The 20275-nt window shown below is 53.7% G+C and overlaps 1 protein-coding gene across 1 annotated transcript in view; it reads right to left on the bottom strand.

Annotated features, from left to right (window-relative positions):
* The window catches only part of LOC147122072 (cytochrome P450 4B1-like), a 116898-nt gene that overhangs the window by 88463 nt on the left and 8160 nt on the right, over positions 1-20275 (bottom strand). The window contains exons 2-3 of the mRNA XM_085982792.1: positions 17230-17374; positions 9753-9797 (exon numbers count right to left, since the gene is read on the bottom strand). Coding sequence (XP_085838918.1) covers positions 9753-9797; positions 17230-17374 — 190 coding nt within the window. The remainder of the gene's footprint in view (positions 1-9752; positions 9798-17229; positions 17375-20275) is intronic.

Raw genomic sequence — 20275 nt, 5'->3', positions numbered from 1 at the left:
GGGAGGGGCGGGGAGAGGGAGGGCGGGGAGAGGGCGAGCGAGGGCGGGGAGAGGGCGAGCGAGGGGCGGGGAGAGGGCGAGCGAGGGCGGGGAGAGGGCGGGCGAGGGCGGGGGGAGAGGGCGAGCGAGGGCGGGGAGAGGGCGAGCGAGGGCGAGGGCGGAGCGAGGGCGGGGAGAGGGCGATGCGAGCGCGGGGCGAGGGCGGGGAGAGGGCGAGGGCGAGCGAGGGCGAGGGCGGGGAGAGGGAGAGGTGCGAGCGAGGGCGGGGGCGAGGGCGAGCGAGGGCGGGGAGAGGGCGAGCGACGGCGGGGAGAGGGCGAGCGAGGGCGAGGGGCGGGGAGAGGGCGAGCGAGGGCGGGGAGAGGGCGAGGGCGGGAGAGGGCCGGGGAGAGGGCGGCGGGGGCGGGGGAGAGGGCGAGCGAGGGCGGGGAGAGGGCGAGCGAGGGCGAGCGAGAGAGAGGGCGAGGGCGGGGAGAGGGCGAGGCGAGGGAGAGGGCGAGGGCAGGGAGAGGGCGAGCGAGGGCGAGCGGAGGGCGGGGAGAGGGCGAGCGAGGGAGAGGGCGGGCGGGGAGAGGGCGAGCGAGGGCGGGGAGAGGGCGAGCGAGGGAGAGGGCGGGGAGAGGGCGGGCGAGGGCGAGCGAGGGCGAGGGCGGGGAGAGGGCGGGCGAGGGAGGGCGGGGAGAGGGCGAGAAGAGGGCGAGAGAGGGCGAGAGAGGGCGAGGAGAGGGCGGGCGAGCGAGGGGAGAGAGAGAGAGAGGGAGGAGAGAGCGAGCGAGAGCGAGGGGAGGAGAGAGCGAGCGAGAGCGAGGGAGGAGAGAGCGCTGCGCGCGAGAGCGAGGGAGGAGAGAGCGCTGCGCTGCGAGAGCGAGGGAGGAGAGAGCGCGCGCGCGAGAGCGAGGGAGGAGAGAGCGCAGCGCGCGAGAGCGAGGGGAGGAGAGAGCGCAGCGCGCGAGAGCGAGGGAGGAGAGAGAGCGCGCGCGCTGAGAGCGAGGGAGGAGAGAGAGCGCGCGCGCAGAGAGCGAGGGAGGAGAGAGAGCGAGCGCGCGAGAGCGAGGGAGGAGAGAGAGGCGCGCGCGCGAGAGCGAGGGAGGAGAGAGCGCGCGCGCGAGAGCGAGGGAGGAGAGAGAGCGCGCGCGAGAGCGAGGGAGGAGAGAGAGCGCGCGCAGAGAGCGAGGGAGGAGAGAGAGCGCGCGCGGAGAGCGAGGGAGGAGAGAGAGCGCGCGCGCGAGCGAGGGAGGAGAGAGAGCGCGCGCGAGAGAGGGAGGGAGGAGAGAGAGCGCAGCGCGCGAGCGAGGGAGGAGAGAGAGCGCGCGCGCGCGAGCGAGGGAGGAGAGAGAGCGCTGCGCGAGAGCGAGGGAGGAGAGGAGCGCGCGCGCGAGAGCGAGGGAGGAGAGAGCGCGCGCGCGAGAGCGAGGGAGGAGAGAGAGCGCCGCGAGAGCGAGGGAGGAGAGAGCGCGCGCGAGAGCGAGGGAGGAGAGAGAGCGCGCGAGAGCGAGGAGGAGAGAGAGAGAGCGCGAGAGCGAGGGAAGGAGAGAGAGCGCGCGCGAGAGCGAGGGAAGGAGAGAGAGCGCGCGCGAGAGGGAGGGAAGGAGAGAGCGTGCGCGAGAGCGAGGGAAGGAGAGAGCCGCGAGAGCGAGGGAAGGAGAGAGCGCGCGCGCGAGCGAGGGAAGGAGAGAGCGCGCGCGAAAGGAGAGAGGGAAGGAGAGAGAGCGCGAGGAAGGAGAGAGGAGAGAGCGCGAGGGAGGAAGGAGAGAGAGAGAGCGCGAGGGAGGAAGGAGAGAGAGAGCGCGAGGGAGGAAGGAGAGAGAGAGCGCGAGGGAGGAAGGAGAGAGAGAGCGCGAGGGAGGAAGGAGAGAGAGAGCGCGAGGGAGGAAGGAGAGAGAGAGCGCGAGGGAGGAAGGAGAGAGAGCGCGAGGGAGGAAGGAGAGAGAGAGCGCGAGGGAGGAAGGAGAGAGAGAGCGCGAGGGAGGAAGGAGAGAGAGCGAGAGGGAGGAAGGAGAGAGAGCGCGAGGGAGGAAGGAGAGAGAGAGCGCGAGGGAGGAAGGAGAGAGAGAGCGCGAGGGAGGAAGGAGAGAGAGAGCGCGCGGGAGGAAGGAGAGAGAGAGCGCGCGGGAGGAAGGAGAGAGAGAGCGCGCGAGGGAGGAAGGAGAGAGAGAGAGCGCGAGGGAGGAAGGAGAGAGAGCGCGAGGGAGGAAGGAGAGAGAGAGAGAGTGCGCGAGGGAGGAAGGAGAGAGAGAGAGCGCGAGGGAGGAAGGAGAGAGAGAGAGCGCGAGGGAGGAAGGAGAGAGAGAGAGCGCGAGGGAGGAAGGAGAGAGAGAGAGCGCGAGGGAGGAAGGAGAGAGAGGCGCGGGAGGAAGGAGAGAGAGAGAGCGCGAGGGAGGAAGGAGAGAGAGAGAGCGCGAGGGAGGAGAAGGAGAGAGAGAGAGCGCGAGGGAGGAAGGAGAGAGAGAGCGCGCGAGGGAGGAAGGAGAGAGAGAGCGAGCGCGAGGGAGGAAGGAGAGAGAGAGAGCGCGAGGGAGGAAGGAGAGAGAGCGAGGAGAGAGAGAGCGCGAGGGAGGAAGGAGAGAGAGCGCGAGGGAGGAAGGAGAGAGAGAGAGCGCGAGGGAGGAAGGAGAGAGAGCGCGAGGGAGGAAGGAGAGAGAGGCGAGGAAGGAGAGAGAGAGCGCGAGGGAGGAAGGAGAGAGAGAGAGCGCGCGAGGGAGGAAGGAGAGAGAGAGCGCGCGGAGGAGGAAGGAGAGAGCGCGCGAGGGAGGAAGGAGAGGAGAGAGAGCGCGCGAGGGAGGAAGGAGAGAGAGAGAGCGCGCGAGGGAGGAAGAGAGAGAGAGCGCGCGAGGGAGGAAGGAGAGAGAGAGAGCGCGCGAGGGAGGAAGGAGAGAGAGCGCGCGAGGGAGGAAGGAGAGAGAGAGAGCGCGCGAGGGAGGAAGGAGAGAGAGAGAGCGCGCGAGGGAGGAAGGAGAGAGAGAGAGCGCGCGAGGGAGGAAGGAGAGAGAGAAGAGCGCGCGAGGGAGGAAGGAGAGAGAGAGAGCGCGCGAGGGAGGAAGGAGAGAGAGAGAGCGCGCGAGGGAGGAAGGAGAGAGAGAGCGCGCGCGAGGGAGGAAGGAGAGAGAGAGCGCGAGGGAGGAAGGAGAGAGAGAGAGAGCGCGAGGGAGGAAGGAGAGAGAGAGCGCGCGCGAGGAGGAAGGAGAGAGAGCGCGCGCGAGGGAGGAAGGAGAGAGAGAGCGCGCGAGGAGGAGGAGAGAGAGAGCGCGCGAGGAGGAAGGAGAGAGAGAGAGCGCGCGAGGGAGGAAGGAGAGAGAGAGCCGCGCGAGGGAGGAAGGAGAGAGAGAGAGCGCGCGAGGGAGGAAGGAGAGAGAGAGCGCGCGAGGGAGGAAGGAGAGAGAGAGAGCGCGCGAGGGAGGAAGGAGAGAGAGAGAGCGCGCGAGGGGAGGAAGGAGAGAGAGAGCGCGCGAGGAGGAAGGAGAGAGAGAGAGCGCGCGAGGGAGGAAGGAGAGAGAGAGCGCGCGAGGGAGGAAGGAGAGAGAGAGCGCGCAGCGAGAGAGAGAGCGCGCGAGGGAGGAAGGAGAGAGAGAGAGCGCGCGAGGGAGGAAGGAGAGAGAGAGAGCGCGCGGGAGGAAGGAGAGAGAGAGAGCGCGCGAGGGAGGAAGGAGAGAGAGAGCGAGGGAGGAAGGAGAGAGAGAGCGCGCGAGGGAGGAAGGAGAGAGAGCGCGCGCGAGGGAGGAAGGAGAGAGAGAGAGCGCGAGGGAGGAAGGAGAGAGAGAGAGAGCGCGAGGGAGGAAGGAGAGAGAGAGAGCGCGCGCGAGGGAGGAAGGAGAGAGAGAGCTGCGCGCGCGCGAGGGGGAGGAAGGAGAGAGAGAGCGCGCGAGGGAGGAAGGAGAGAGAGAGAGCGCGCGAGGGAGGAAGGAGAGAGAGCGCGCGAGGGAGGAAGGAGAGAGAGAGCGCGCGAGGGAGGAAGGAGAGAGAGAGCGCGCGAGGGAGGAAGGAGAGAGAGAGCGCGCGAGGGAGGAAGGAGAGAGAGCGCGCGAGGGAGGAAGGAGAGAGAGAGAGCGCAGCGAGGGAGGGAAGGAGGAGAGAGAGAGAGCGCGCGAGGGAGGAAGGAGAGAGAGAGAGCGCGCAAGGGAGGAAGGAGAGAGAGAGAGCGCGCGAGGGAGGAAGGAGAGAGAGAGAGCGCGCGAGGGAGGAAGGAGAGAGAGCGCGAGGGAGGAAGGAGGAGCGCGAGGGAGGAAGGAGAGAGAGAGAGCGCACGAGGGAGGAAGGGAGAGAGAGCGCGCGAGGGAGGAAGGAGAGAGAGAGAGCGCGCGAGGGAGGAAGGAGAGCGCGAGGAGGAAGGAGAGAGAGAGAGCGCACGAGGGAGGAAGGAGAGAGAGCGCGCGAGGGAGGAAGGAGAGATGAGAGAGCGCGCGAGGGAGGAAGGAGAGAGAGAGCGCGAGGGAGGAAGGAGAGAGAGAGAGCGCTGCGAGGGGAGGAGGAAGGAGAGAGAGAGAGAGCGAGCGAGGGAGGAAGGAGAGAGAGAGCGCGCGAGGGAGGAAGGAGAGAGAGAGAGCGTGCGAGGGAGGAAGGAGAGAGAGAGAGCGCGCGAGGGAGGAAGGAGAGCGAGAGAGCGCGCGAGGGAGGAAGGAGAGAGAGAGAGAGCGCGCGAGGGAGGAAGGAGAGAGAGAGCACGCGAGGGAGGAAGGAGAGAGAGAGAGCGCGCGAGGGAGGAAGGAGAGAGAGAGAGGCGCGCGGGAGGAGGAAGAGAGAGAGAGAGCGCGCGAGGGAGGAAGGAGAGAGAGCGCGCGAGGGAGGAAGGAGAGAGAGAGCGAGGGAGGAAGGAGAGAGAGAGAGCGCGCGAGGGAGGAAGGAGAGAGAGAGAGCGCGCGAGGGAGGAAGGAGAGCGAGAGAGCGCGCGAGGGAGGAAGGAGAGAGAGAGAGAGAGCGCGCGAGGGAGGAAGGAGAGAGAGAGCACGCGAGGGAGGAAGGAGAGAGAGAGAGCGCGCGAGGGAGGAAGGAGAGAGAGAGAGCGCGCGAGGGAGGAAGGAGAGAGAGAGACCGCGCGAGGGAGAAGGAGAGAGAGCGCGCGAGGGAGGAAGGAGAGAGAGCGCGCGAGGGAGGAAGGAGAGAGAGAGAGCGCGCGAGGGAGGAAGGAGAGAGAGAGAGCGCGAGAGGGAGGAAGGAGAGAGAGAGAGCGCACGAGGGAGGAAGGAGAGAGAGAGCGCGCGAGGGAGGAAGGAGAGAGAGAGAGAGCGCGCGAGGGAGGAAGGAGAGAGAGAGAGCGCGCGAGGGAGGAAGGAGAGAGAGAGAGAGCGCGCGAGGGAGGAAGGAGAGAGAGCGCGCGCGAGGGAGGAAGGAGAGAGAGAGCGCGCGGCGAGGGAGGAAGGAGAGAGGAGAGCGCGCGCGAGGGAGGAAGGAGAGAGAGCGCGGCGCGCGAGGGAGGAAGGAGAGAAGCGCGCGTGCGAGGGAGGAAGGAGAGAGAGAGCGCGCGCGAGGGAGGAAGGAGAGAGAGAGCGCGCGCGCGCGCGAGGGAGGGAAGGAGAGAGAGAGCGCGCGCCTGCGCGCGAGGGAGGAAGGAGAGAGAGAGCGCGCGAGGGAGGAAGGAGAGAGAGAGAGAGAGAGCGCGCGAGGGAGGAAGGAGAGAGAGAGCGCGCGCGAGGGAGGAAGGAGAGAGAGAGAGCGCGCGAGGGAGGAAGGAGAGAGAGAGAGCGCGCGAGGGAGGAAGGAGAGAGAGAGAGAGCGCGAGGGAGGAAGGAGAGAGAGAGCGCTGCGCGAGGGAGGAAAGAGAGAGAGAGCGCGCGAGGGAGGAAGGAGAGAGAGAGAGCGCGCGAGGAGGAAGGAGAGAGAGCGCGCGAGGGAGGAAGGAGAGAGAGAGCGCGCGAGGAGGAAGGAGAGAGAGAGAGCGCGCGAGGGAGGAAGGAGAGAGAGAGAGCGCGCGAGGGAGGAAGGAGAGAGAGAGAGCGCGCGAGGGAAGGAAGAGAGAGAGAGCGCGCGAGGGAGGAAGGAGAGAGAGAGAGCGCGCGAGGGAGGAAGGAGAGAGAGAGAGCGCGCGAGGGAGGAAGGAGAGAGAGCGCGCGAGGGAGGAAGGAGAGAGAGAGAGAGCGCGAGGGAGGAAGGGGAGAGAGAGAGCGCGAGGGAGGAAGGAGAGAGAGAGCGCGAGGGAGGAAGGAGAGAGAGAGCGCGAGGGGAGGAAGGAGAGAGAGAGCGCGAGGGAGTAAGGAGAGAGAGAGGCCGAGGGAGGAAGGAGAGAGAGCGCGCGAGGGAGGAAGGAGAGAGAGCGCGCGAGGGAGGAAGGAGAGAGAGCGCGCGAGGGAGGAAGGAGAGAGAGCGCGCGAGGGAGGAAGGAGAGAGAGCGCGCGAGGGAGGAAGGAGAGAGAGCGCGCGAGGGAGGAAGGAGAGAGAGCGCGCGGGGGAGGAAGGAGAGAGAGCGCGCGAGGGAGGAAGGAGAGAGAGCGCGCGAGGGAGGAAGGAGAGAGAGCGCGCGAGGGAGGAAGGAGAGAGCGCGCGAGGGAGAAAGGAGAGAGAGAGCGCGAGGGAGGAAGGAGAGAGAGAGCGCGAGGGAGGAAGGAGAGAGAGAGAGGGGAAGGAGAGAGAGAGAGAGAGGGGAAGGAGAGAGAGAGAGAGAGGGGAAGGAGAGAGAGAGAGGGGAAGGAGAGAGAGAGAGAGGGGAAGGAGAGAGAGAGAGGGGAAGGAGAGAGAGAGCGCGAGGGAGGAAGGAGAGAGCGCGAGGGAGGAAGGAGAGAGAGAGCGCGAGCGAGGAAGGAGAGAGAGAGAGAGGGGAAGGAGAGAGAGAGAGAGAGAGAGAGAGAGGGGGAAGGAGAGAGAGGGGGGAAGGAGAGAGAGAGAGAGAGAGAGAGAGAGAGGAAGGAGAGAGAGAGAGGGGAAGGAGAGAGAGAGAGAGAGGGGAAAGGAGAGAGAGAGAGAGAGGGGAAGGAGAGAGAGAGAGGGGGAAGGAGAGAGAAGGAGAGAGAGAGGGGAAGGAGAGAGAGGAGAGAGAGAGGAAGGAGAGAGAGTGGAGAGAGAGAACGCAAGGAGAGAGAGAGAGAGGGGAAGGAGAGAGAGAGAGAGAGAGGGGAAGGAGAGAGAGAGAGGGGAAGGAGAGAGAGAGAGAGAGAGAGGGGAGGAGAGAGAGAGGGGAAGGAGAGAGAGAGGGGAAGGAGAGAGAGAGGGGAAGGAGAGAGGGAGGGGAAGGAGCGAGAGGGAGGGGAAGGAGCGAGAGGGAGGGGAAGGAGAGAGAGGGAGGGGAAGGAGAGAGAGAGAGAGAGGGGAAGAGAGAGGGAAGGAGAGAGAGAGGGGAAAGAGAGGGGAAGGAGAGAGAGAGGGAAGGAGAGAGAGAGGGGAAGGAGAGAGAGAGGGGAAGGAGAGAGAGAGGGGAAGGAGAGAGAGAGGGGAAGGAGAGAGAGAGGGAAGGAGAGAGAGAGAGGGGAAGGAGAGGGAGGGGAAGGAGAGAGAGGGAGGGGAAGGAGAGAGAGAGAGAGAGGAAGGAGAGAGAGAGAGGGGAAGGGAGAGAGAGAGAGAGAGGGAAAGAGAGAGAGAGGGGAAGGAGAGAGAGGGAGGGAAGGAGAGGGAGGGAGGGGAAGGAGAAGAGAGAGGAAGGAGAGAGAGGAAGGAGAGAGGAAGAGAGCGAGCGAGCGAGAAGGAAGAGCGAGCGAGGAAGGAGAGCGATCGAGCGAGGAAGGAGAGCGAGCGAGCGAGGAAGGAGAGCGAGCGAGCGAGAGGAGAGCGAGCGAGCGAGGGGAAGGAGAGCGAGCGAGCGAGGGGAAGGAGAGCGATGCGAGCGAGGGGAAGGAGAGCGAGCGAGCGAGGGGAAGGAGAGCGAGCGAGCGAGGGGAAGGAGAGCGAGCGAGCGAGGGGAAGGAGAGCGAGCGAGCGAGGGGAAGGAGAGCGAGCGAGCGAGGGGAAGGAGAGCGAGCGAGCGAGGGGAAGGAGAGCGAGCGAGCGAGGGGAAGGAGAGCGAGCGAGCGAGGGGAAGGAGAGCGAGCGAGCGAGGGGAAGGAGAGCGAGCGAGCGAGGGAAGGAGAGCGAGCGAGCGAGGGGAAGGAGAGCGAGCGAGCGAGGGAAGGAGAGCGAGCGAGCGAGGGGAAGGAGAGCGAGCGAGCGAGGGGAAGGAGAGCGAGCGAGCGAGGGGAAGGAGAGCGAGGCGAGCGAGGGGAAGGAGAGCGAGCGAGCGAGGGGAAGGAGAGCGAGGAGGGAAGGAGAGCGAGCGAGGGAGGGAAGGAGAGCGAGCGAGGGGAGGGGAAGGAGAGCGAGCGAGGGGAAGGGCGAGCGAGAGCGAGCGAGGGGAAGGCGAGCGAGCGAGGGGAAGGCGAGCGAGGAGCGGAAGGCGAGCGAGCGAGCGAGGGGAAGGCGAGGCGAGCGAGCGAGGGGGAAGGCGAGCGAGCGAGGGGAAGGAGAGCGAGCGGGGGGAAGGAGAGCGAGCGAGAGAGAGAGAGGGGAAGGAGAGAGAGAAGGAGAGGAAGGAGAGGAGAGAGAGAGAGAGCGAGAGAGAGAGAGAGAGGGGAAGGAGAGAGAGAGAGAGGAGAGAGAGAGAGAGAGAGAGAGAGAGAGAGAGAGAGGGGAAGGAGAGAGAGAGAGAGAGAGAGAGAGAGAGAGAGGGGGAAGGAGAGAGAGAGAGAGAGAGAGAGAGAGAGAGGGGAAGGAGAGAGAGAGAGAGAGAGAGGGGGAGAGAGGAGAGAGAGAGAGAGGGGAAGGAGAGAGAGAGAGAGAGAGAGAGAGAGGGGAAGGAGAGAGAGAGAGAGGAAGAGAGAGAGAGGGAGCGAGAGGGGAAGAGAGAGAGAGAGAGAGAGAGAGAGAGAGAGAGAAGAAGGAGAGAGAGGGGAAGGAGAGAGAGAGAGAGGAAGAGAGAGAGAGAGGGAGCGAGAGGGGAAGAGAGAGAGAGAGAGGAAGAGAGAGAGAGAGAGAGAGGAAAGAGAGAGAGAGAGAGAGAGAGGAAGAGAGAGAGAGAGAGAGGAAGAGAGAGAGAGAGAGAGAGAAAGGAGAGAGAGAGAGGGGAAGGAGAGAGAGAGAGAGAGAGAGAGCGAGAGGGGAAGAGAGAGAGAGAGAGGAAGCGAGAGAGAGAGAGGAAGAGAGAGAGAGGAACAGTGAGGGACTAACGAGCACACCCATAGCATATATAAACATTAAGAATGTTTAAATCAGTACCGAATGTACCCAACGACTGTTTAAAAATTAATACGGAATGTACCCAACGAGGGTCAACGACCGTTTAAATTAATATTGTCTGTACCCAACGAAGGTCAAAATTGTTTGACACCTACAGAATGTTGGAAAACTGTACTTTTTGTTATGTAAGCTTTGGCAATATGGTTCCCTGTAAACTTTCATGCCAATAAAGCATTTGAATTGAAAATTGAATTGAAAAAAAAATTGAGAGAGGAAGAGAGAGAGAAACAGGGAGGAAAAGAGGAGGAGAATGGAGAATTCAGATCAGGAGTATGGGGGAATTATTATATGGACTGGCCAACCATCGGGGTAGGAGAAATCCATCGAGTTGCATGGCGGGGGGCGGCGCAGTGGTTGCAGTAAAAGAATAAGTGAAGCAGAGTAGGGGTAGCTTGTGAGGGACATCTGCAAAGAAAGGGTTGGGACTTGGGAGAGCAAGAATTGGCAATCAGCAAGGAGGTGTTAAAAATCATTAATTGGGAGGGGGAGTAGGGTTGATGTCTTACTCAGTGCAGGAAACCATAATTATTCACCATGGGGGTTTTGTAACACAAATCTTGCTCAGGGGCGCCCAATGCTCCACATACTGTAATGTTGCTATAAGTAAGAATTACACTACTTACCAATCCAGGGAGTTATAAACTGGTACACCATATCATCTTTTGGCTCTGCAACACATTTAAACACAACAGCATATAACTCAAACAAACACATAACTTTGGTTTCTCTATTATTCTATGTAAAACATTGTATCAGAAATAAAGTGAACATTATCAGGGTGCGTTATATCACACTGAGGAATGCTTTCACACGAGGGATAGTCAAGCAGAACAGAAATTCTTTTGAATCTATTACTGCCATTAAATCACAAGTTTGGCTTTTTGTATAAAAAATATTTAACAAATTAAATTTTGATTTACAGCAATAACAAAAATACAATTTGGATTGAATGTTCAAAACCAGCTGTTAGAGGCTCCTTGCCTTTATAAACAGCAGTCCTTGAACAATCCACATTCCAAACACCATATTTTTTTAATGCACATACTACAGTACAGTACATTTTTCAAGTTTCCAACACCCACCCTCTTTCAGCCCCCTACTGCTCCTAAACCTCCCCTTTTATGCTCACCTGGATGGGGAAAAGTCTCCTCCCACATCAGGTGCTCCCATTCCATCTGCAATTATCTTTAAAGGGGAGGTTCTTAAAGGGGCCATACCCTGTATCAGATATCAGACTCATCAGCCTGCAGCTGACATTACTCTGCTACACAACATTCTGCCCAGGCTGCGACTTTCCGTCTTCAGACGCTGCAGAGGTACCTGTACATCGAGAATCCTCCGAGATGGTGTGCGCTGGCGATGTATTTCTTCCGCCAGCTGCACGGCCTCAATTACGACACGCAGCTCCTGTTTGTGAAAGTGGGCGGTACGCGTGCCAGCCTGCGGGAGCTGCCTGTCTTCTACCAGGAACTGCTATGGGTTTGGAACTATGTCGCTTCCAGGCGGAGCTCTCCCCCGTCAGGAGTGGCGGCGGTCCTTCGGGAGCCGCTGCTCAGGAATCCGCACCTCCACAACCGCGGGTTCAGGTGGCTGGCGGAGTGCAGGGCTGAGCCTGGTAAGGTGACTAGAGTCGGGGACCTGCTCGATGGCGGAGGAGCGGGCTGGATGGCGCTGGAGGAGCTAGCATGGCGCCTGTCTTGGGCCAACGTCCGGTTCGCGGTCAAAGCCATCGAGTCGGTGAAAGTGTATCGAGGTGGTTCAAGCACGTGGGGCGATCCCGTCTGAGCTTTCCCCCGTTCGGACGGAATTCCTCATCGGCGCCCGGCCCCGAAACTCCCCTCGGGAACCGGCACCTCACAACTTGAGCTGTCTCGAGGAGGTGTTTCCTGTACGGGCTGCTCCTGCACACTCTCCACTTTGCCATCTTCGCCTGCCATCCGGACACGCCTTGGCGTGCCATCTTGCCGTCCGGCGGAGGTCACCAATGGAGGGCTCTCTATGCGGGAGTCCTCCCTTGTTCTATCGGGGACTTGGCCTGGAGGGTGTTGCACGGAGCAGTCCCGTGCAATATGGTTTTAAATAGGTTCACGGACTCCCAGGCCGCCTGCATTTTCTGCGGCCTGGAGGAGTCCGTGTTTCATGTTTACACAGAATGTGAGAGGTTGCAGCCCCTCTTTCATTACTTGAAGGGGCTGCTCCTCGATTTTTGGCTGCACTTCAGCCCCACGCTCTTGATCTACGGTCACCCGGTGCGGAGGGGAGCGGGCAGGTTGGAGGACCTCCTCGTGGGACTGCTCCTGGGCCTGGCTAAAAAAGCCATCAATTGGTCCAGGCAGCGGGCGGTCGAGGGGGTCATTCAGCCAGACTGCCTGCCTCTCTTCCGCGGCCATGTTCGCGCCCGGGTGGCCCTGGAGATGGAGCACACGGTGTCCGCCGGCACGCTTGAGTACTTCCGCGACCGGTGGCCGCCGCGGGGACTGGAGTGCGTTATCAACCCGGACAACCAAATTTTAATTTGATTTGTTAAGTTTCATTTAAAGTTTTTGTTAATTTACAGTCAAATTTGTTAACGTACTGATCAAAAGAGTACACAACATTCTGATTGAAAATATTTGGGGTGTTACAATGAGTGATGCTAATCATAGCACTATTATTTTTTACATGTGTCCAAATGATTCAAGATAGACACAGTGAAGTCTGTAAAACAAAAGGGAAAAAAATCCGATGAACTTTTAAACTCACAACAAACAAATCTAGTCATCTGAATGAATGATTTTCGAAGGCAGTGAAGGGGATAAAAATCATGCTTGAACCATGAACAAGGCCATTGAAATGCAGTTTCAATGGAATGGCTGCAACCCACATTTAGAATTTTTTCAGTTTTTTTTCTAATTGCCAACAGAACATTTTGACTGATTTGTTTCAATGCGTTTGCTACGGAGCAGTATAGAGCCAAAAGTACAACATCTTCAATACTGACTCCTTCAACGAACAATTGTAATCTGAAATTTCTGAGTAAAACTCAAAATGGCCTCTTCTTTATGCAGAGATGATGGGGTAGAAATTCATTGCTAATGGTAGCGCTAAACGGGTGGAATCGCTTCAGTCTTATGTTCTTAGACACCTGTTATACGCCCCGCTTGATATTCAGATCTATTGAAGTCATTGCAATGAAATAACAAACGGGATGTATAACGGGCAGCCAATGCGATGCTGCCCGCCTTACAACCTCCCCCCCCCACCCAGACGAATTTCTATCCCAAAGGCTCGAACACAGCTTTGTACTTGAATGCAAACCCTTTCTGCAGTAATCCTGCTGATTGTGATCTCGAATGGGACACAAAAGGGGTAATTTTGTGAATGAGGGCACGTTGGAGGCGGGACTGCTGCTTGTCGAGTCGATGTCCCGCCTCCATCGATTTGTAGCCAACTCACGCTATTTTCCCTTGATTAACCTTGTTAAGCCTGCCCAGCGGGCTTAGCAGGCCAATCAAGGGAAAGCCAACTGCAGAGCACATCAACGTATGACGTTTCATCTGTCAAGATGAATTGTTATTGTTTGACAGCTCTGTGAAGCTGTCAAACAGTGACATTCTCTGCAGTTTGATGAGGTCTTGCATACAAGACCTCATCAACCTTCTTTCTTTTACAGAAATGAGATGGTTGTTGCATATGAGAATGCAACGTCCATCTCTCATCTGCAACACGGAGGTCCAAGAGTCTCCGCATACACACCGACTGAAGCCTGCAGGAAGAAACAAAGGTAAGTACACTTTTAAAAACACTTTGCACTTACCTCTACACTCTTGCACCCATCACTTACCTTCACACCACACTTTTGCACCCCCCTGACCCCCGCAGACCCAGTACTCGCCTCGCTGAGCTGGCGTGTTGTGGAGCCTTCGGGAAGCCCGCACTTGTGAGGGCAAATGGGGGATAATCCTATTTTCTGCCCGTTAACTACCTGTTACCAGGCAGTTAATAGGCTTTAATACCTTCCTGTCTCCAAATTCTGCCATTTTCCCGGCAGTCCTGCCTCCATACCCGCCTCCCGAGGGCTGGCAAAATCGCCCCCAAAGTAATTTGTGGCAGTATCTTCCCAATGCACTAAAAATGCTCATTGCCTTCCCTTTCCAAATAAATTTGATATGACAGGCCTCTGTTCCCCCACCCCCCGAAACACACGCATACACTGCAATCCATTGGATAATAATACATGAAGCATAAGGTCCAAAAATTGAACCTTGTAGATAAAACCTGGTCTATCTTGATGTCGTTTGAGATAGGAAAATATTTCAGACATCAGTCAGATGAGGTGGAGTAAGAGGAAAAAAATCTTTATTGGTTGGTTTATCTGACTGTTATCAAAATACTTTTTCATTAACTGTTAAAAATGCTTGTATCTTTCCATCTTTGCTGAACAATTTTTAGGTACAATCATAATTCTACTACCCTGTGTATGGCTCAATCGTACCTCATTATGTGGGAAGGTTGCCTCTGTTGCAATATCATAAATATGCTCATAAAGAACATTTTATAATTTTGCCTGAAATACCAAGTAAGTAATAAATGAAACTTGAATTGAACTTTGTTTATTAATGTGACAATATTTATGTTAGCATCATGTTCGTTCTAAGATGTACTACTAAAATGACATTCTAAATTTGCTACCAACAGCAGCCCTCAGTCAAAGCAAACTCCTAATATAAATGGAATGCCAGTTTAAAGGAGACAATCCCGCTGCATCCTTGAAAGGAGAGAGGAAATATCATGAAACAGTTATATCTTAGTGATTATAAAACCCTCTGACACTTACAAATCACAGATTAATGCTAATCAGGGAATTTTGATGCCTACATCATGAAACATTCAAGTCTTTGAAATAGTAACAAACAGCAAAGCACACCCTTATAAGAGAAGCTGCATTGTTATGGGTCCAGAGGACCTATCCTGTTTCAGAATCTCTATGATTTTATGAGAATTTTTACCAATGCCGCATTTGTAACAACTTTAGGGCTTCTGTTACTAAATTCTGCTCTTTGTTTCTCTATATTAGGGGATGGTTGGGAACAAACAGCCCTTTCTAGAGTGATGGCTGTCCCAGCAGGGAAGCACATGGAGAGACTCTCGTCTATTATGGGACTTTAGCTTTGTTCTAGAGGTATAAAAATTGTATCAGGAAGCCCAAGTGGCAAAATGTGACTCTTTGGCAAAAACTGACTTGATCACTGGGTCTATCACCGCATTCGTGATACAAAGTGAACAGTTTAGATTAACTGAGTAGGATATCCTCTTAACGTGCATTATGCCAACCTAGACATCAAAATGAAGAGAGAAAAATAAGCACAGTAACTACCATTTCACCGGCCACGATATGAATTGAAGGCAAATAAGTGTCTCTATAGGGTTCTTCTCTCACATTGAACTTTTCATTGTGGATACATAGTCCAAGATTACTGAAGAGAACTTCCAAGACAGAGTGTTTTGTTGTTTTGGAACAGGTGGTGTAAAGTTAAGTGAACTAATGTAATCTGCTGATTTACTCTTGCATTGATTCAATCTGACTTCATAATAAACACAAATTAGTAGTTCAATAGCAAAATACTGCGGAATCTGGAAATCTGAAATAACAACAGAAAATGCTGGAAACGCTCAGCAGGGCAACTAGGGATGGGTAATAAATGCTGGCCTTGCCAGCGATGCCCAGATCCCATAAACGAATAAAAATAAAAAGGTCAGGCAGCATCAGTGGTATTGCATACTATTTCCACTGCATACTCCAATAGTAAACGAATTCATGGTTTGTGCCGAGACCCACTATCCTAGATACTTTGCACATAAAGTCATGATTCAGGTCCTGGGAATGCATGCTCATCTATGGAAGCTGGCTTTTGCATTGAGCACAAATAAAAAGTACTGCGAGTGGTTCTAAGTTATAACATTGTATACAAAGAAAATGGCGTACCCCCCCCCCACCCCCCTAGAGGTAAAATACATACACTTTCCCTCTTTGAAGGAATCACAACACTCAAGTGAAATGGTTAAAACTCTTTTACCTATTAGGAGGTGGCAGTCTGTGTGATTGCCAAAGTAGACAAGGTGCAAAACAACTATTTAAACTGGTGTGTACCATCAAAAAAGACAATTTTAGTCCAACCTTGGACTGTGGTACCATCTCCGACAGGAACATAAATATTTGCTTTCAGAGGAGGTAAAGCTTTTGGCCTTACAAGACTGAGAGCTGAACTGTTCATGTCCACTCTGTACAGGTCAGAAACGCACCCTCGCTCTCATTGGCCTGTACAGTACCTTCCCCTAGCAAAATGTCAGGGTACCCAGTGCTGTAGAAACTGTTACGTTGTGGAGAAATTTCTGTAGTGGCGGGAGAGGCAATCATCATTGCAGAACCACTACCTGAAGCATTTGTGCAATATAAATGCAGCACATTATGGATCTTACGTGAAAGAATCATTTTAACTTGGTCATTGATCCTAATATCTCCTTATGTGGCTTGGTGTCAAATTCTCTTTGATAACACTCCTGTGAAGTGTTTTGGGATGTTTTACTACATTAAAGGTGCTATATAAATGCAAGTTGTTGTTGTAATACGTCCTTGTGATAAAAGCTGAACCATTTGGTTAGATAGAAACATAGAAACTAGGAGCAGGAGTAGGCCATTTGGCCCTTCGAGCCTGCTCCGCCATTCAACGAGATCATGGCTGATCAACTAAACCCTAGCACCTGGTCCCTACACCAACAGCCATCCCACCCAAACCCTATCCCCGTAACCCCGTAACCGCACGTATTTAATCCCCCCCTAACACTAAGGGCCAATTTTTATCATGGCCAATCAACCTAACCTGTAAATGTAAGAGCTAAAGAACCTGCACAGAAAAGTGTCTAAAGTAATACAATTTCAAAATTTCATGGAGAGGGGAGTTCTATACAAAAGTCTCTTTCCAAGGAGCCACTAATCAGTTGCTATAATTTCAGATAGTTAACTGGCCTTAAAGGGTGAAGACATGTTGCATAATCTTGGCTTGTATTTCCTTGAGTACAGGAAATTGAGGGGTAATCTGATCGAGGTGTTTAAAATGTTATTATAGGTAGATACAGAAAAACGATTTCCTCTGGTGGAGAAAATCAAGAACAGGGACATAATCGTAAAATTAGAGCTCCGTCATTCAGGAGTGAAATCAGGAACCACTTTTTCACACAAAAGGTAGTAAAAATTTGGAACTCTATCCCCCAAAAGGCTGCGGATGCTAGGATAATTGGAGCTTTCAAGACTGAGACCGATAGATTTTTGTTAGGTAAGGGTATCAAATGCTATGGAGAAATGACAAGAAAATGAAGTTGAGGTGCAGATGAGTCATAATCTGACTGAATGGCAGAGCAGGCCCAAGAGGCTGAATGGCCTACTCCTGTTCCTAACATTCCTATGTTCATATGCAGAAAGGAATGTCTCAGAGACACCGGGAGTGTACAAACAGCTCTCTTTACAGCATTAAAAATTATGGGACAGTAAATTTCACTTAAATTTCCAATAAATACAATAAATTTCCCCTTTAAGTATGCGTGCGGCCAGCCATTAATAAGTGTCTAAGCTGCTTCTTAGACATAAAAAAATGATTAATAACGAAAAATCACTGACTAACATTTTAAAGAGGCATTGTCACCATAATATATTGTTAGGCAAACTTACTTCACCATTGCATAAACACACACCAGAATCTCGTGTGTTCAAAAATATAATTGTGTCATTAAAGCATGGGGAGGAAGGGCAATTTTAACTTTCAGCAATGGGATAAAAGGATTATATCGGATCTGTCACCCATTATACAGCCCGCCCAAATTTCCTTTCAATTGTTGGTAAGGAAATTAGGATGGGATGTATAATGGGCAGCCGATCTGATATCGCCCATTTTACACCATTGCCGAAAGTTAAAATTAATTCCTTGTGCACAACACAAAATAGCTTACTGCTGTTTCCCTCTTTGATATTGTGATGATAACAAGTAAGAATAGGAAGCTGGTCCTTGCAACTAAATAAATAAATATTGGTTGCATTCCAATAAAAACTTTTTTTTAAATTCTTACCTGTAGTTACAAGTAAAGTTTTAACATAATCAGGGTGGTTGATATTTAAGAAAACTGTAAACGGACCAAACCAGATTGGGTGGGCATATGGATATTGGTTTGTCCACGTCACGGTCTTGTCTAAATCTGTCCCATCCTGAGGAAACTGTAACGAGATTAATAAAATGAAACAAAACATTAATAAATTTGAAAGATTTTACCTCTGGAACCCCTTCTTGACATTCTCAGGATGACTAATCACCAGATAAGAAACAAAAGGTTGAAAGCAGACAAAGTTAGCATAAGGATATTTTCTTGACCATTTCAAGAAGTTAATAATAGTTCTTTCATCAGAATGGGTGCTGAAAAAGATAAGCTACTGCCTTAAATCACAGTGGCAAAAATGACCCCTTGTAAATTTTAGGTTGTTTTTAATCGCATTCTTATAACTATACAAAAGGCACAGAAAGAGAAGAGAAAGTTCAACATCAGAAGCAGGCTGAAGTATAAAAGTTATCGAATGGGGAGCATAAAAATATTACAAATAAAATAACGACATTTCATGTGCATGCATAAAAATGAAGCAGCAAAGGGTCGAGAACCAGAGGATACAGATTTAAGGTGACTGGCAGAAGAACCAAAGGTGACATGAGGAAAAACTTTTTTACGCAGTGAGTGGTTAGGATCTGGAATGCAATGCCTGAAAGGGCGGTGGAGGCTGATTCAATCATGGCTTTCAAAAGGGAATTGGATTAAGTACCTGAAGAAAAAAAAAATTGCAGGGCTACGGGGAAAGGGCGCAGGAGTGGGACTACCTGAAGTGCTCTTGCAGAGAGCTGGCACGGGCTGAATGGCCTCCTTCTGTGCTGTAACCATTCTATGATTCTACCATTTTAGCTTTTTGGCTAGTTGGATTATTTTTCTTACCTGGTTGTCCCTCCTTTGTCATGTGTGTCCCCCACCCCTTTCCTCTCTCATGTGTGAGTGTCCACACTCACCCAACCACCATCCCCACCCCCAGCGCCCCACCCTCGCCCGCTTAAACAGCAGAAAAAGAGGGAAACATTTTGAGTCTTGGTAGATTTAATTAAAGGAGAATATTTTGGGAAGTGAAGTACTTTATCTGCTAAATAGACTGCCTTCTCTGAGAGTTTATCCAAACTATCCAGTATCCTATGGGAAAACAACACTTTCCAAATCTCTAACCTTTCTTGAGGCTTGTGAATCTTGTATCAGCGGCGGCAGTACTTAAAACAGCGGGAGATCACGCAGCGTGGACCTAATTGGAGGCAGTATCAGCGGCGGTGGTACTTAAACCAGCGGGAGATCAGGCAGTGCAGACCTAATTGGAGGCGGTATTAGTGGCAGTACTTAAACCAGCGGGAGATCAGGCAGTGCAGACCTAATTGGAGGCGGTATTAGTGGCAGTACTTAAAACAGCGGGAGATCAGGCAGTGCAGACCTAATTGGAGGCGGTATTAGTGGCGGTACTTAAAACAGCGGGAGATCAGGCAGTGCAGACCTAATTGGAGGCGATATTAGTGGCGGTACTTAAAATAGCGGGAGACCAGGCAGCACGGACCTAATTGGAGGCGGTATCAGCGGCGGCAGTACTTAAACCAGAGGGAGACCAGGCAGTGTGGACCTAATTGGAGGCGGTATTAGTGGCGGCGGTACTTAAACCAGCAGGAGACCAGGCAGCACGGACCTAATTGGAGGCGGTATCAGCGGTGGTGGTACTTAAACCAGCAGGGGACCAGAAAGCACGGACCTAATTGGAAGCGGTATTAGTGGCGGCAGAAGCTTCGACGATTTCTAAAAAAGCAAGGAGTGACATCACAGGACAGCAGGTAGGTGATTGGTTGGTGAGTATTACGGTTTTTTTTCTCTCTTTTCTCTCTAAACTAGGACAGTAGTTTAAATTAGGTGCGGGAAACTACAAAGTACTGTATTAAATTTATAGCTTAACTAGTTATACTAATTAATATAATTATAAATAATCATTGAATAAAGACTATAACAAATTGAATAAATAAAATAATGCTAGACTAAGATATGGCAGGGCAGGTTGTGTGTCTGGACTGCAGTGTGTGGGAGTTTGTGGACAACGAGATTGTCCTGAGCGAACACATCTGCAGAAGATGTCTCCGTCTCAAATCTCTCCAGCTCAGAGTCATTGAGCTGGAATGTGAGCTGGAGACACTCCGACACATAAGGGAGGGGGAGGAATTTCTGGACAGTTTTATCCGGAATGCAGTCATATCCCAGAGGAAAACATAGGTTCAGGAAGGGGATGGTGTGACTGCCAGGGAACTGGGTAGCGGGGATTTAGGAGAGGTTGAGAAGGAGGTCCCGCAGACACTGGTCCTGTCCAACAGGTACGAAGTACTCACTACCTGTGAGGACAAGGAGAAAGACTGTGGGGAGGACAGCCACAATGCAGACCAAGGCACTGTGGCTCAGAAGGCTGTCCAAGGGGGGGAAGAGCAGAATAGAAATGTGGTGGTGATAGGGGACTCTATAATTAGGGGGATAGATAGCATCCTCTGCAGCCAAGAACAAGAATCCCGAAGGGTGTGTTGCCAGGGTAAGGGATATGTCACAGAGGCTGGAGAGGAACTTAGAGAGGCAGGGATAAATTCAGTTGTCGTGGTCCATGTTGGAACAAACGACATAGGTAGGGACAGGGAGGAGGTCCTGCTGAAATAGTATCAAGAGTTAGGAGCGAAATTAAAAAGCAGGACCTCAAGGGTAATAATCTCTGGATTATTGCCTGAGCCACGTGCAAATTGGCATAGAAGCAGACAGATCAGGAGAATTAACACGTGGCTAAAGGGCTGATGTGGGAAAGGGGGGTTCCTTTTCATGGGACACTGGCACCAGTTCTGGGACAGGAAGGAGCTGTCGCGATGGGATGGGCTCCACCTGAACTGGGATGGGACCCGTGTCCTAGCGGAAAGGGTAAATAGGGATGTGGCAAAGGCTTTAAACTAGTAAGATGGGGGGAGGGATCTACAGGAAATGTAACCAGCCTAATTATAAAAAAAACAGGAAAGAAGAGCATAGG

This window comes from Somniosus microcephalus, chromosome 3 (genome assembly GCF_052327205.1).
Source record: "Somniosus microcephalus isolate GS21.2 chromosome 3, FLI_Smic_1.0, whole genome shotgun sequence".
In the NCBI taxonomy this organism is placed as follows: domain Eukaryota; kingdom Metazoa; phylum Chordata; class Chondrichthyes; order Squaliformes; family Somniosidae; genus Somniosus; species Somniosus microcephalus.
Note: the sequence above shows the minus strand (reverse complement) of the source record. Positions and strands in the feature narration are given on the sequence as shown.